The sequence below is a fragment of the Balaenoptera physalus genome (genome assembly GCF_965194825.1).
Source record: "Balaenoptera physalus genome assembly, chromosome: 1".
NCBI classification, from domain to species: domain Eukaryota; kingdom Metazoa; phylum Chordata; class Mammalia; order Artiodactyla; family Balaenopteridae; genus Balaenoptera; species Balaenoptera physalus.
The window spans coordinates 97,376,556-97,394,089 of record NC_138882.1 but is presented as its reverse complement, the minus strand read 5'-3'; the positions used below and the strand labels follow the sequence as shown (position 1 = coordinate 97,394,089).

The 17,534-nt window shown below is 35.4% G+C and overlaps 1 protein-coding gene across 1 annotated transcript in view; it reads left to right on the top strand.

Moving 5' to 3' along the window:
* CAPZA1 (capping actin protein of muscle Z-line subunit alpha 1) overlaps positions 1-17,534 on the top strand; it is a 49,104-nt gene that overhangs the window by 13,586 nt on the left and 17,984 nt on the right. The window contains exons 2-3 of the mRNA XM_082460157.1: positions 9,627-9,690; positions 17,028-17,079. Coding sequence (XP_082316283.1) covers positions 9,627-9,690; positions 17,028-17,079 — 116 coding nt within the window. The remainder of the gene's footprint in view (positions 1-9,626; positions 9,691-17,027; positions 17,080-17,534) is intronic.

Below are 17,534 nucleotides of genomic sequence, written 5' to 3'. Positions count from 1 at the left end.
TGACATATATTATCTTATTTAACCTTCACAGCAATTCTAAGAAGTAGATACTATCCCACTTTAGGGAGAGGCTGTGATTCAGAGATTAAGAGACTGAAATTCAAATCCAGGTCTGTCCAACTCCAGAGTCTTTATCTTTCCATTTTGCCATAGTACCTCATAATAATCTTAAAAACTAAGTACACTTCCTTAGTGTCATTTTATTCAAAAGAGATTTTGTAAACATTTACTAATTGCCTATGTGCCGTTTATTTTGCTAGACCCTGTATAGTATAGAAAAAGAAAGCAAGGCAGTTTGCCCAAAGAAAACTTAAGTCTTTGGGAACAGAATGGTACCTATAGAACTAATTGTCAACAGCTGTTATATTTTAGGTGCTATGATAAATGTTCAAAGTATGGTAGAAGTAACAGAGGATTCTTGAGACTTTAAGTAATGGGGAATATATCTTTGAAAGAAACAGATCCCCCAACCTTGGAAAATAGGAGTGATTTAGACAGGCAAAGATGAGAGAGGCACAAACTCAAGGACAGTGTGAGTAAAGGCCTAGAAGTGAAGTCTTTAATACACTAATGAAGGAGATAAAGATTTTCATAGATACCTTGCTGGCAGAGATTTGGCTCATGAAGTATACAAAATTTGGGCAGTATAAACTGACCTGGGCCCTGCTGATAATTGGAATATGGATATTATCTAGTGAAAGATTTCTTCCTTCCTGTCTGGAATTATCTACCCAGCATTCACAAAGAGCTGCAGTTGTTAAATATTCAACTTCAAATTCTTTTGTTAAGGAAACTATTTTAAAAGGTAGTTATGAATAGATGTAATGTTGAAATGTGTGGGGTCTGTTATTAAAAGATTATTTAGAGGAATTCCCCAGCGGTCCAGCGATTATGATTCGGTGCTTTCATTGCCTAGGGCCTGGGTTCAATCCCTGGTCGGGGAACTAAGATCCCACGAGCTGCATGGCACAGCTGCATGACAAAAAAAAAAAAAAAAAAAGATTTGAGTTTTATAAAAATTTTGTAAATTTATTTTTCTACTACATTTTCTAAAGTTTCTTACTATAATTAACAAAATTACAATATTAAGCGGTTTCTAGAGAACAATGGGATATATTACTTTCTCAGTTTCATTTTTAAACTTCAGTACAGATATTAGTAATATAAAAATGAAATTTTGAATCTTGTAAGGATTGAATATTTTACTTTATTTTCCTTTTTGGAGAGGTAAGAGGATAAGGAAAATGGGAAGAAACTGAAATCTAGGAAAACTTACCTTTCATTGATACTTATAGACTTTAAATTGCCCCTATTTAGGTTAGAAACATAATACAATGCATTCCATGAAATTAACATTTTTGGAATATTTAAATATATGAAGGGGTAGAATTGTGTATAAGGCTTGAGTTACTCCCCCTTTAAAATATACGTGGAGTTATACCCTTTACCGCAGACACTATCATATGAATGCTGTGTACAGTGAACCTGTTACTTTATGAAATAGGGACTTTTTTTTTTTTAAGCAGAGTGAAGTTTTTGTTCAAATAAAACGTCCATATCAGTGATTCTCAATTAGGAAGGGGGTGACATGCCTCCCCTCCATAGGATATACCTGCTGTCACCTTTCTTTCTCCATCCCAATCTTGAGAATGATTGACTAAATTACTGTTACTGTAAGTGTCATCCCTCATTTGTATTGCAGCAAAAATATTTTTGCAATCACTAGCTGCTTAGCCATTTCTCTTTCCCCTTTTGCTTGTGCCAGTGATTTTGTTTACCTCTGTTAAATTTCATCTTGTTAGTTTTGACCCAGTTTTGAAGCTGGATGATAAAATTTTGACTTTTAAAGTTATTATTTATCATTTTATTTACCCCTCCCAACTTTGTGACAACTGCAGCTTTCACAAGGAAAGCTTTGTCTCAATTCCTGGTTTAAAAACAAAATTGTAAAAGGGCTAGGCCAAATCCATGAGACCACACTATAGATAATCCTCCTGAATTTTAATACCTATTAGTACTGCATAGTATAGATGATTGTCTAGTTCAGTGCCACCCCTTTGTACGTATGTGACCTTGGACAAGGCACTTCTGAACCTGTTCCTTCCATTACAGTGGGGATAATAGTCTCTTCCCTGCCTATTTTTAACAAGCTGTTTTAAGATCAAAAGAGAGGTTATGAAAGAGTTTTGTAAACAATAAAATAGTATTCATTCATTTACATTCCTAGCTTGTGCCAGGTCTCAGTCCTAGGTATACAGCAATGAACAAACATAACAAATTCTTATGCTGTGTGCTAGGAGTTGGCAGGTCTGGTCCACTGCCTGTTTTTACATGGCCTACAAGCTAATGTATTTTGAATGGTTAGAAAAAAAATCAAAAGAATATTTCATGATGTGAAAATTAAATGAAATACAGATTGCAGTGTCTAAAATAATGTGTTAACACAATGAGGGTAATCCTTTCACACTGTATAAATAGTGTATGTATATCAAAATCATCACATCGTACACTTTAAATATCTTATAACTTTATTTGTCAATTGTACCTCAGTTAAAAAACAAAGTCTTACTGGAACACAATTATGCTCATTAGTTTACAGTTGGGACGGAGATCATGTGGCCCACACAGCCCTAAAATATTTACTGTCTGGCCCTTTACTTTAGCAGTTTGCAGACCCCTGCTCTGTGCTCTTGGAATTCTTTTGGAGGTGTTGAGCAGTAAAAATAAGTATATGTTCAGTGGTGGCAAGTTCCTTGAAGAAATTTAAAGCAGGTAAAGGGCAAGAATTATGAAGGGTGTGGAGGGTACAGTAGCTAATTTATAGAAGTCAGGAAGTCAGAGAAGGGTACTTCAGTAGGTGATATTTGAACAGAGACTTGAATGAAGAGGGAAGTGAACTCTCTGATAGAAGAACATTTCTGGCAAAAGGAATAAAAATTGCAATAGCCCTGAGGTGGGAGTGTAGCTATAGGTCTAGGAGCTAAACAATAGGAGAATGAGAGAGGGTGAACCAAATTGTAAAAGAGACCATGGAGCACACTTTAGATTTTAAAGTGATTATATAAATATATCATTACGATTTCTATTACAGGTATTCCTTCAAGGTATTTTTATGGTATTATTATAGTGACAAATCGACTTAACACTTCAAAGCCTGTCTTCAAAGACTGTCAGATGTTTATCTAATACTAAGTATGGTCGTCCCATGGAGGGGGATTGGTTCAGGGACCCCCGAAGATATCAAAATCTGAGGATGCTCAAGTCCCTTACGTAAAGTGGTACAGTATTTGCATATAACTTACGCACATCCTGCCATATATTTTAAATCATCTCTAGATTACTTGTAATGCCTAATACAATGTAAATGCTATGTAAATAGTTGCTAGTGTATGGCAGATTCAAGTTTTGACTTTTGGAACTTTATGGAATTTTTTTTCCTCTGAATATCTTCGATCCTTGGATGCAGAACCCATAAATACAGAGGGTCGACTGTAATCCATCTTTTCTCTCAGAAGGTAACATGGGGACTGTTTACCATGACAGTGTTTTTTTGGTTTGTTTTTATTTCTGGCTGCATTGAATCTTCGTCGCCATGCGTGGGCTTCTCCCTGCAGTGGCTTCTCTTGTTGCAGAGCACGGGCTCTAGGCGCACGGGCTTCAGTAGTTGGCGGCATGTGGGCTGGTAGTTGTGGTGCAAGGGCTTAGTTGCTCCACAGCATGTGGGATCTTCCTGGACCAGGGATCGAACCCATGTCCCCTGCATTGGCAGGCGGATTCTTAACTACTGTGCCACCGGGGAAGTCCAACCATGACAGTGTTTTAGGACCCCATGTTGGCATCTAATGATGACTACATTTCTTTTAACTGTTCATTTAGAACTTCACCCTTGCCAAGTGTATATATCTTCAAATCTCCCCACTTTCATTTAAAAACTAGATGTTTTGTTTTCTTTAATTGGACATTTCTCTGGTTCTTGATATTCTCAGATAATTTTCTAAAAATTATTTATTGTATGGGGAATGTTGGCATGCCCCTTTTTTGCTTTTTAAAAAATTAAAAAAATTTTTCATACAAATAATTTATATTCCTTGTACAACTTTTTGAACATAGAGATAAGCCAAAAAATAGATGAAAAATATCTTTTGTAATACTACCATCAGAGGTAGTCCCAGTTAAAAGTTAGTAGCTATACATATATGTAAATATATATACTTAAAAAAAAAACAGGAATACATCATTTTGCAGCCCTTTTCACTCAACAGCATGATAAATATCAATCCATGTTAACAACAGAACACTTCTCAAAATCTTTCGCTTTCAGGACCCATTTACACTCTTAGAAATCCAGGGTTTTTTTCCCCCAGTTTTATTGACATATAATTGACATACAGCACTATAAGTTTAAGGTGTACAGCATATGATTTGACTTACATACATCATGAAATGATTATCACAGTAAGTTTAGTGAACATCCATCATCTCATAGATACAAAAGTAAAGAAATAGTTAAAAAAGTTTGCTTACGGTGAGAACTCTTAGGACCTACTCTCTCAACAGCTTTCATATATAAAATACAGCAGTGTTAACTATATTTATTATTTTGTACATTACATCCCTAGTACTTATTTATCTTATAACTGGAAGTTTGTACCTTTTGACCTTCTCTCCCCACCCCTGTCTCTGGTAACCACAAATCTGAATTCTTTTTCTATGAGTTTGTTTTTGAAGTATAATTAACCTACAATGCTATGTTAGTTCCTGTTATACAGTGTAGTGGTTTGATATTTCTATACATTTCAAAATGATTACCACAATAAATCTAGTTATGGTATGTCACCATATAAAGATTGTGCATGAACTATGACCCTTCATCGTTATTGATTATATTCCCCACACTGTACATTTCATACCAGTCACTCATTTATTTTGCAACTGGAAATTGTACCTCTTAATCTCCCTCACCTATTTCTTTCCTCCCCCCACCCCCTCCTGACAACCATCTGTTTGTTCTCTGTATCTTACTCTTTCTGATTTGTTTTTTAGTTTCCATATATGAGTGAAATTATATAGTATTTGTCTTTCTTTGTCTGACTTATTTCACTTAGCATAATACCCTCTAGGTCCATTCATGTTGTTGCAAATGGCAAGTTTTCATTCTTTTTTATGGCTAATATTCCATTGCATATATATGTGTACACACACACACACCACATCACATCATTATCCATTCATCTAGGTTACTTCCATATCTTGGTTATTGTAAATAATGCTTCAATGAATATAGAGTTGCGTTTATCTTTTCTACTTAGTTTTTTCATAGAAATTGAGTTTTGGTTTTTGTTTGTTGGTTGGTTGGGTTTTTTGTTTTCTTTTTTTGGCTGCACCACGTAGCATGTGAGATCTTAGTTCCCTGACCAGGGATTGAACCCGTGCCCCCTGCAGTGGAAGCACGGAGTCCTAACCACTGGACTGCCAAGGAATTCCAAGAAATTGAGTTTTTATTTATGTGGATTATACGTATTGTATTAGATATTAAAACTTACAGATTTTTAAAACAATTCATTTTAATATAATGATAAATTTATTGCATATTAACAAATGATTAGTATTTTGTTTTTTTAAAAAAACCTTTTTTTTTGAAAATGCAAAAAGAATCAGTAGAAAAACTAGCATTGTTTTACATTATGCAGATCTTTTAAATATCTCCATTCAGTTTGTTGTGCTGTGTTGTCTTAGTTTATACATATTGTTCCCTCCATGGGGAATGCTGTCCTTGGTATCTACTCATCCTCCAATCCAGCTCAAACATCACTGCCTTTGAAGGTCACCCCAACCCCTCCTTATATACATATGTAGAGTTGATTGCACCTTCCTTTGTGCCTCATTGTGCCTTTTAATGTTTTCTATATTACTATCTAGGTGACAGATCCTTTGAGAATAGTGACAATGTCTTATTCAGTATTTAATCTTTATTTACTGACTCTTCCTAGCTGCTCAGTAAATGTTTGCTGAATGGATGAACTGCTACTTTTTTACATGCAGAGTCAGTTCATCCATTATCGCAATGACTTTTTCAGTTATGGCAATTCCATCAGATTTTATAACATGAAAATTTGTGGATAGCTTCAGAAAAATTAGTAACTTGAATTTTCAATTTGGTAACTTTTATACATTCAAACATTAATAAGTAGTATGTAAAATATGGCTGTGGCTCTTTTCTTTTAAGGGAAGTTGCTTTTGGGGTAGTATATGAATATATTTTTGAACTACACACACTTAATTTTGCTTGACCGAGGGGAGTTTCTTAATTATGTAAGGATTATGGGACATTCACCTTGACAGAAAGTGGAATAAACCATAGCTGCTCAACAGACTTGACACAAATAGACTAAAAAAATAGGTTTGCTATTCAAAATAGGTTTGCTAATTTCTTTTTTTTTTTTTAATTTAAATTTATTTATTTATTATTTATGGCTGCGTTGGTTCTTCATTGCTGCACGCGGGCTTTCTCTAATTGCGGAGAGCAGGGGGCTACTCTTCGTTGCTGTGCGCAGGCCTCTCATCGTGGTGGCCTCTCTCGCTGCAGAGCCCGGGCTCCAGGCGTGCGGGCTTCAGTAGTTGTGGCACGTGGGCTCAGTAGTTGTGGTGCGCGGGCTCTAGAGCGCAGGCTCCCTAATTATGGTGCTCGGGCTTAGTTGCTCCGCAGCATGTGGGATCCTCCCGGACCAGGGCTCAAACTGGCGTCCCCTGCGTTGGCAGGCAGATTCCTAACCACTGAGCCACCAGGGAAGTCCCGCTAATTTCTTAAATAAGTGATTGACACCAACAGTTGACAAGTACGGTAATGTGATTAAGTGTACATGCCAAAGCAGGTATACACAGTTGGAAATCCATATTGGAACTATTAGCCCTGTGTACTATAATTCTCATGAGTTGAGCAGCATTTCTTACTTCCTAATTAGAACCCCTCTTTTTATTTTTGTTGCTCAGTTAACTTAAGGGCTTTATGGAATATTTCCTCTTAATTTCCACCAGTTTTCATCCCAGAAAAATAATATATTATCGACAATTACCCTGTCACATTAGGGTTCTCAAACTGTATGTGCATAAGAATATCCTAAGGTGTTTGTGATACAGATTCCTCATACCTGCTTCCAGATGGTCCACATAAAAGTTTTGTCTTCTAAGTCTTAAAAAGTCATACAGAATTTTATAGCTCAAGCAAATTTTGCAGATCTCCTAATCTCTTTTAGGAGTAGGATTATTATGAGGAAACTCAGAACCAAAAAAGGTTAGCAATGTTTCCAGAATCACAATCTAGTTAGTTAGTGGACCAACAGAGCCAGTAATTAGAATTCAGGGTTTCCATTCTGCCTTGATCCATGAATCAGTAAGCCTTTCTTGACTGAAAAGATAAGTCTGGCTATGGAGCAGCTTTTCTTTTACTCTTTTTAGAATCAGAGCAAAGTCACATAAGATCTTCCATATAAACCTAGGGATTCTAAAGTTGTAAAGTATTTCCATCTTTTTCTAATTCTCTTCTCAATCCCAGCTTTATTTTCCAAAGATTCTTAAAAGTCTTTTTTTCCCCCTGAAGAATGGTTTGACTTTGATGATAACCTTAATTTGACTGGGTCAGTAAGAACTTAAAATTGTTTGAAGGAAATGGAAGAAGTCAACAGAGGATGCCTATCTGGAAAGTAGAGCTCATTTTATTGTCAGATATACCATGTTCCTCTTTGCCCCTCGTCAGTGAGTTGATCATCTTTATACTCATCACATCAGATATTAGGGAATTTTCAATGTCCTTTCTCTCATAGTGTGTTAGAATTATACTGAGAGACCCATTTGAGGTCAGTCCTGTTATCATTGCTAACATCATTATTACATATATAGACATATAGATATAACTAAATGATACTCCAAATTGTTTTTTTTTCTTTAATATAGGTTTGTATATTCTTTGTATTTCATATTTTACTTGATGAGAGATGAGAGACTGACTTATATGGCAGACTGAGTACATGGTTTTACCTTACCTTTTATGCCAAAACTTTTAAAATGAAAAAGTAGGAAAAAGTGGAATGGGAAGAGAAATAAATTAGTAATCATTTAAGTAGTAAGAGTGTCATGGGAGGACATCTATTTAAGGAGCAAGAAGGGAAGAACTCAGAACAGTCTTGGAGTGGATTAGTTGGGGAATTGTTCTCCAAGCTTACTGGACCACTTGGCTCCTCCTTTCATTCCCATTTGGGCTAAGCTGCAGACGAATAGCATTTGTCCTCAGAATATAGCAGTGAGAATGAGCACTGGGAGCAGAGCGGCAGGGCAGTGCCCCAGGGAGCCTGTGGCCTTAGGAGGCTCACTCAGAAGATAATCTGCTCACACATTCTCAGCAGCAAGTCTACTCTTTCCCTCCCCTACAATCAAGGAGACAAACTACAAGTAAACAGAACAGGCAACCTAAATTAAATTCAAAGAGGAGCAACAAACATTTGTGGAAAACCAGTACCATGAAAGGAAGCACCAAACTCAACAAACAGTATATCTAAATTCTTAAGAAACAGTCGATAAAACAAGACTTTAAAATAAGTATAGTTAATAACCCCAAGGAGACCGAAGAGATTATTGCACACACAAGAAAGAAAAAAAGTCTTGGAAATTAAAAATAGAACAGTTAAAATAATTGTCTGAAAACAAAATGGGCACAGCTGAAGAGCATATTAGTGAGTTGAAAAATGGAGCTGAGGAATTCTCCCTACACAAGGCATAAAAAGACAAAAAAGATAAAACATAGGAGAAAAAATTAGATACGCAGGTTAGATAATAACATTTTGGCATCCATCTCTAATTAGAGACCCAGAAACAGATTGACAGTAGTGGGCAGGGGAGGGAATCAGAATGAATAACAAAAGAAATATTTTCCATGACATTTTTAGGACCTTTAGTACAGTGTTGAATAGTTAAGATGACAGGAGTCATCTTTGTCTTGCTTTTAAAATTAGTGACACTGCTCATGTTTCATCATTACTGAATAAGCTGTAAAATTTTAGTAGATAACCCTTTATAAAGTTAAGGAAGTTGATTCTACTAAAAACTAGTAGTTTTGTTGTTGTTTTATGATATTTGGATGGGTGTTGAATTTTGTCTTTTTTTCCAGCATGATCACAAGGCTTTGCTTTTAGTTTGTAAGTTACATTGATTTATTAGTATTGAATCATTCATTCTTGCATTGGGATAAACACCATAAACACAAATTGGCATAATACCAATTAACTAATGTTTTATTTAGTTTTGCTGAAGTGTTCATAAATGAAATAGGATCGTAGCTTTCTCTTTTTGTGACTGCAGTATATTTTGACCAAAAATTGATTATTTAGCTTTTTAAAAAGAAAAATTCAAAATTAAAGCAGCACGTATATCCCCAAATTAGAACAAATCTGTATTGATAATAAACACTTTGAGATGTTTTGTGAAAAGAAAATCTGAAGGCTCCTAAACGGTAAGGTTTAAACAGGAAATTATATTTCAAGGGATGTGATAAAAATTTTGTTATCTGTTAATTCCTTCCCCTCTTATATGCTACTCTTCATAATTCTTTTACTAAAAATTTTATTTCTGTTTAGGTACGCATAGCTGCTAAATTCATCACTCACGCACCCCCAGGGGAATTTAATGAAGTGTTCAACGGTGAGTAAAGATTAGTACTTAGTTATTTTAAACCCTCCTTAATCACATACGAGCACTTATTGAGTGTTTGCTATCTCTTTTAATCCTTATAACATTATAGCTATAGCTAAGGAAAACAAAATTCAAAAAGGTTAAAATAATTTATCCAATATCACCCAGCTGGTAAGTGTCAGAGCAAGGATTCAAACCCAGGTCTGAGTAACAAGCATGCTCTTAACCCATACATTAGGGTACCTATCTTATGTGAGAAAAGATTTAAAGTAATTTAATGTTGAAAAATGTAGAAACAATGTTTAATTGTTTTCATAGTTTTATATCTATCATTATAAAATATAGCTTAAATCTCTTCAGTGCTTTTACTCAGGAAGTGCCATAGCATAGGACATTTTCTAGAGCCGCTGGGGCTGAACTGACTGTATCTGGGAAACTTGTTAAATATACAGATTCCAATGTTATCCTCTTAAGATTCTCATTCGTTAGATCTGGGGTAGAATGGGCAATCTGCTTTATCAAGTTCTCCAGGTGATTCTGAGTCACAGCCAATTTAGGAACCACTATTCCTATATATTTACAATCTTCCATTCTATTTACTATGTTAACACAACTTACAGAATGAAAAATGTAGATGAGGCATTATAACATTGTGTTAATATCAATCATCATAATCCTATTTTAAGTTATAAATTAATTCATCTTAAAGTTCCCCTTAAGTAAAATCATAATCTTTGTGCATCTTGGTTCATTTTAGCAAACATTTATTTTGAAATTCTACTTTTACATTAGAAGGTTACGGGCTTAAAATATCATATAATAACGCATATAGACTACAATTCTGCAGCCTGTGGAAAGAAAACCACATTCACAGAAACACAGACAAAATGAAAGGGCAGAGGACTTTGTACCAGATGAGGGAACAAGATAAAACCCCAGAAAAACAACTAAATGAAGTGGAGATAGGCAACCTTCCAGAAAAAGAATTTAGAATAATGATAGTGAAGATGATCCAGGACCTCGGAAAAAGATTGGAAACAAAGATCGAGAAGATGCAAGAAATGTTTAACAAAGACCTAGAAGAATTAAAGAACAAACAAACAGATGAACAATACAATCACTGAAATGAAAAATACACTAGAAGGAATCAATAGCAGAATAACTGAGGCAGAAGAACAGATAAGTGACCTGGAAGACAGAATGGTGGAATTCACTGCCGCAGAACAGAATAAAGAAAAAAGAATGAGAAGAAATGAAGACAGCCTAAGAGACATCTGGGACAGCATTAAACGCAACAACATTTGCATTATAGGGGTCCCAGAAGGAGAAGAGAGAGAGAAAGGACCTGACAATATATTTGAAGAGATTATAGTCGAAAACTTCCCTAACATGGGAAAGGAAATAGCCACCCAAGTCCAAGAAGTGCAGAGAGTTTCAGGCAGAAAAAACCCAAGGAGAAACATACCGAGACAAATAGTAATCAAATTGACAAAAATTAAAGACAAAGAAAAAGTATTGAAAGCAACAAGGGAAAAACAACAAATAACATACAAGGAACTCCCATAAGGTTAACAGCTGATTTCTCAGCAGAAACTCTACAAGCCAGAAGGGAGTGGCACGATATATTTAAAGAGGTGAAAGGGAAGAGCCTACAACCAAGATTACTCTACCCAGCAAGGATCTCATTCAGATTTGACTGAGAAATCAAAAGCTTTACAGACAAGCAAAAGCTAAGAGAATTTAGCACCACCAAACCAGCTCTACAACAAATGCTAAACAAACTTCTCTAAGTAGGAAACACAAGAGAAGAAAAGGACATACAAAAACAAACCCAGAACAATTAAGAAAATGGTAATAGGAACATACATATTGATAATTACTTCAAACGTGAATGGATTAAATGCTCCAGCCAAAAGACACAGGCTCGCTAAATGGATACAAAAACAAGACCTATATATATGCTGTCTACAAGAGACCCACTTCAGACCTAGGGACACATACAGACTGAAAGTGAGGGGATGGAAAAAGATATTCCATGCAAATGGAAATCAAAAGAAAGCTGGAGTAGCAATACTCATATCAGATAAAATAGACTTTAAAATAAAGAATGTTACAAGAGACAAGGAAGGACACTACATAATAATCAAGGGATCAATCCGAGAAGAAGATACGGCAATTATAAATATATATACACCCAACATAGGAGCACCTCAATACCTAAGGCAAATGCTAACAGCTATAAAAGAGGAAATTGACAGTAACACAATAATAGTGGGGGACTTTAACACCTCACTTACACCAATGGACAGATCATCCAGACAGAAAATTAATAAGGAAACACAAGCTTTAAATGATACAATAGACCAGATAGATTTAATTGATATTTATAGGACATTCCATCTGAAAACAGCAGATTACACTCTCTTCTCAAGTGTACACGGAACATTCTCCAGGACAGATCACATCTTAGGTCACAAATCAAGCCTCGGTAAATTTAAGAAAATTGAAATCATATCAAGCATCTTTTCTGACCACAATGATATGAAATTAGAAATCAATTACAGGGAAAAAAACATAAAAAACACAAACACATGGAGGCTAAACAATATGTTACTAAATAACCAAGAGATCACTGAAGAACTCAAAGAGGAAATCAAAAAATACCTAGAGACAAATTACAACGAAAACACAACAATCCAAAACCTATGGGGTACAGCAAAAGCAGTTCTAAGAGGGAAGTTTATAGCAATACAAGCCTACCTCAAGAAACAAGAACAATCTCAAACAATCTAACCTTACACCTAAAGGAACTAGAGAAAGAAGAAGAAACAAAGCCCAAAGTTAGTAGAAGTAAAGAAATCATAAAGATCAGAGCAGAAATAAATGAAATAGAAACAAAGGAAACAATAGCAAAGATCAATAAAACTAGAAGCTGGTTCTTTGAGAAGATAAACAAAATTGATAAACCTTTAGCCAGACTCATCAAGAAAAAGAGGGAGAGGACTCAATAAAATTAGAAATGAAAAAGAAGTTACAACAGACACCACAGAAATACAAAGCATCCTAAGGGACTACTACAAGCAACTCTATGCCAATAAAATGGACAACCTGGAAGAAATGGACAAATTTTTAGAAAGCTATAACCTTCCAAGACTGAACCAGGAAGAAATAGAAAATATGAACAGACCAATCACAAGTAATGACATTGAAACTGTGATTAAAAATATTCCAGAAAACAAAAGCCCAGGACCAGATGGCTTCACAGGTGAATTCTATCAAACATTTAGAGAAGAGCTAACACCCATCCTTCTCAAACTCTTCCAAAAAATTGCAGAGGAAGGAACACTCCCAAACTCATTCTACGAGGCCACCATCACCCTGATGCTAATACAGACAAAGATACTACAAAAAAAGAAAATTACAGACCAATATCACTGATGAATAGAGATGCAAAAGTCCTCAACAAAATACTAGCAAACAGAATCCAACAGCACATTAAAAAGATCATACACCATGATCAAGTGGGATTTATCCCAGCGATGCAAATCAGTGTGATACGCCATATTAACAAATTGAAGAATAAAACCATATGATAATCTCAATAGATACAGAAAAAGCTTTTGACAAAATTCAACCCCCATTTATGATAAAAACTCTCCAGAAAGTGGGCATAGAGGGAACCTACCTCAACATAATAAAGGCCATATACGACAAACCCACAGCAAACATCATTCTCAATGGTGAAAAACTGAAAGCATTTCCTCTAAGATTAGGAACAAGACAAGGATGTCCACTCTCACCACTATTATTCAACATAGTTTTGGAAGTCCTAGCCACGGCAATCAGAGAAGAAAAAGAAATAAAAGGAATACAAATCGGAAAAGAAGAAGTAAAACTGTCACTGTTTGCAGATGACATGATACTATACATAGATAATCCTAAAGATGCCACCAGAAAACTACTAGAGCCAATCAGTGAATTTGGTAAAGTTGCAGGATACAAAATTAATGCACAGAAATCTTTTGCATTCCTATACACTAACAATTAAAGATCAGAAAGAGAAATTAAAGAAACAGTCCCATTCACAATTGCAACAAAAAGAATAAAATACCTAGGCATAAACCTACCTAAAGAGATAAAAGACCTGTACTCAGAAAACTATAACACACTGATGAAAGAAATCAAAGATGACACAAACAGATGGAGAGATATACCATGTTCTTGGATTGGAAGAATCAATATTGTGAAAATGACTACACTACCCAAAGCAATCTACAGATGCAGTGCAATCCCTATCAAATTACCAGTGGCATTTTTTACAGAACTAGAACAAAAATCTTAAAATTTGTATGGAGACACAAAAGACCCTGAATAGCCAAGGCAGTCTTGAGGGAAAAAAACGGAGCTGGAAGAATCAGACTCCCTGGCTTCAGGCTATACTACAAAGCTACAGTAGTCAAGACAACATGGTACTGGCACAAAAACAGAAATATAGATCAATGGAACAGGATAGAAAGCCCAGAGATAAACCCACGCACCTGTGGTCAACTAATCTATGACAGAGGAGGCAAGCATATACAATGGAGAAAAGACAGTCTCTTCAATAAGTGGTGCTGGGAAAACTGGACAGCTACATGTAAAAGAATGAAATTAGAACACTCCCTAACACCATATACAAAAATAAACTCAAAATGGATTAGAGACCTAAATGTAAGACTGGACACTATAAAACTCTTAGAGGAAACCTAGGAAGAACACTTTTTGACATAAATCACAGCAAGATCTTTTTTGATCCACCTCCTAGAGTAATGGAAATAAAAACAAAAATAAACAAATGGGACCTAATTAAACTTAAAAGCTTTTGCAAAGCAAAGGAAACTACAAACAAGACAAAAAGACAACACTCAGAATGGGAGAAAATATTTGTAAGCAAATCAACAAAGGATTAGTCTCCAAAATATATGAACAGCTCATGCAGCTCAATATTAAAAAAACAAACAACCCAATCCAAAAATGGGCAGAAGACCTAAATAGACATTTCTCCAAAGAAGACATACAGATGGCCAAGAAGCACATGAAAAACTCCTCAACATCTCTAATTATTAGAGAAATGCAAATCAAAACTACAATGAGGTATCACCTCACACCAGTTAGAATGGGCATCATCAGAAAATCTACAAACAACAAATGCTGGAGAGGGTGTGGAGAAAAGGGAACCCTCTTGCACTGTTGGTGGGAATATAAATTGATACAGCCACTACTATGGAGAACAGTATGGAGGTTCCTTAAAAAACTAAAAATAGAATTACCATATGACCCAGCAATCCCCCTACTGGGGATATACCCAGAGAAAACCATAATTCAAAAAGACACATGCACCCCAATGTTCATTGTAGCACTGTTTACAATAGCCAGGTCATGGAAGCAACCTAAATGCCCATCGACAGATGAATGGATAAAGAAGATGTGGTACATATATACAATGGAATATTACTCAGCCATAAAAAGGAGTGAAATTGGGTCATTTGTAGAGATGTGGATGGATCTAGAGACTGTCATACACAGTGAAGTAAGTCAGAAAAAGAAAACCAAATATTGTATATTAATGCATGTAACTGGAACCTAGAAAAATGGTACAGATGAACCGGTTTGCAGGGCAGAGAGACACAGATGTAGAGAACAAATGTATGGACACCAAGGGGGCAAAGTGGCAGGGGTGGTGGTGGTGGTGGTGGGATAAACGGAGATTTGGATTGACATATATACACTAATATGTATAAAATAGATAACTAATAAGAACCTGCTGTATTAAAAAAAATTCAAAAAAAATAATGCATATATGTGGAATCTAGAAAAATGGTATAGATGATCTTATTTGCAAAGCAGAAATAGAGGCATAGACGTAGAGAACAAATGTATGGATACCAAGGGGGAAAGGGGTGGGGAGGGAGGAATTGGGAGACTGGGATTTACACATATACATTATAGTTACTATGTATAAAATAGACAACTGATGGGAACATACTGTATAGCACAGAGAACTCTACCTAATGCACTGTGGTAACCTAAATGGGAGGGAAGTCCAAAAGGGAGGGGATATCTGTACGTGTATGGCTGATTCATTTTGTTGTGCAGTGGAGGCAAACACAACATTGTAAAGCAACCATACTCCAATAAAAATTTTAAAAATAATAATAAAAAAAAAAGAACGTTACATGCTTAGTTAGAGGAACTGTGTAATGTTCATTTGCACCTGGCTCAGAGCCCCACAAATTGTAGAACAATCAATAATTTCCACTGGTAAAATCAATGATGCAGAGCAGAAGTTACTAGGAGAACATATAAATGTTATTTACAAGGAGTGAAATAATACAGTAGAAGTAAATCAAGACATTCTTCTTTATAGACTTGTTTTTTGGATATTTGAGCACTAACAGCAAGAAAAACAAATGCAGCCTTTCATCGCCTAGTCTCTCTTCCATATTGACCAAATGTAAATTTTCAACAACAGAGCTTTTAGAAATACTCCTACGACTTGAACTTTATCCAGCTGATTAGCTCAGATAAATCCTTGACTTAACAAAAATTAGTGGTCTTTGTAGTTAGAAGTACCTTGTTTTATTTCTGACAACTGAATGTACTTTATAGGATTATCATGAGAATAATTGATACCAAAGCATTAGATTGAGTTGGCAAGCTACTTATGACATGACGGCTGGTTTTTATTGGCATGCTACACATTGGCCTCTGCCAGCCCCTTCTTTCAGAAGCTCCAAGAGTCAGTTGCCTTTGGCTTATAATCAGCCTTCTCTCTTGGAGTTAATGCTTGGTAGTTTCTTAGTAACAAGGACACACCTCTTCCAGAAGAAAAGTGACTAGACTCTTGACATACAGCTTTTTAAAAAGATTGTAGGCCCCACATTAGATTCTCTAAAGAAAAATATGTTCAGCAATTTTACTGCCACTGACTGAATTGTGCCCAGCTTTCTTGGTCTGATGTTACAGAAAAGCCTACAATTCTTAATCTATTTTAAAAGGATTCTTTAGATACAAATAAATAGTCCTAACTGTAACCTTCTGTAAACCATGTTTTTCATTTGCTATGAAATTCCTTGAGAATTTATTGTTGGATTATTGTACCACAAATAATTCTGTGTAAATCTGTGAACATTAGCATCTGTTTGTGTACATTTTTAGAATTTCTACATACACAGTATATCCAAAGACTAATCTTGCAAAGCCTGGTTTTCTAAAAATCTAATCTAGAAATCCGCTAAAATTTCTCCAAGTTTGTCTTCTACTGAACATTTGAATTGTAACATTTTTAACATTGTTTTCCTCCTCAGATGTCAGGCTACTACTTAATAATGACAATCTCCTCAGGGAAGGGGCAGCACAGTAAGTATCCTTCTAAATCCACTTACTTGTTATTCTAATATTGGGTAAACTATGTTGATAGTAAACTAGTACCCTGAAAGCTAAGTTTAAAATACCTCAAAATAAAGCAGTTGGTTTTTAACAATTTTAGTTGGTTTTTTTTTCCCTTGGAGAAAACATGTTCCCCCAAAATGTTGTTTACTTCCTTAAAGTTTATTTTATATGGTCTTACTTTTGCCTAGATTTTCCCTGTTAAAGCAGTTTAGTTCTTTTAGTTCAGGCTGAATTTTTTTATAACTGCCAGTTATAGAAAGATTAGGCTGCTATTGAGGAGTGATAATGTTTCTCAAATTGCCAAAAAATAGCAGATATTCAGAAAGTACCTTAATAGAGTTAACCATAGAATAATTGCATTATTATTCTACCCAATCATTGGCTCCGTATCACTGTCAGGCTAATTAATGTTTCTAGAATAT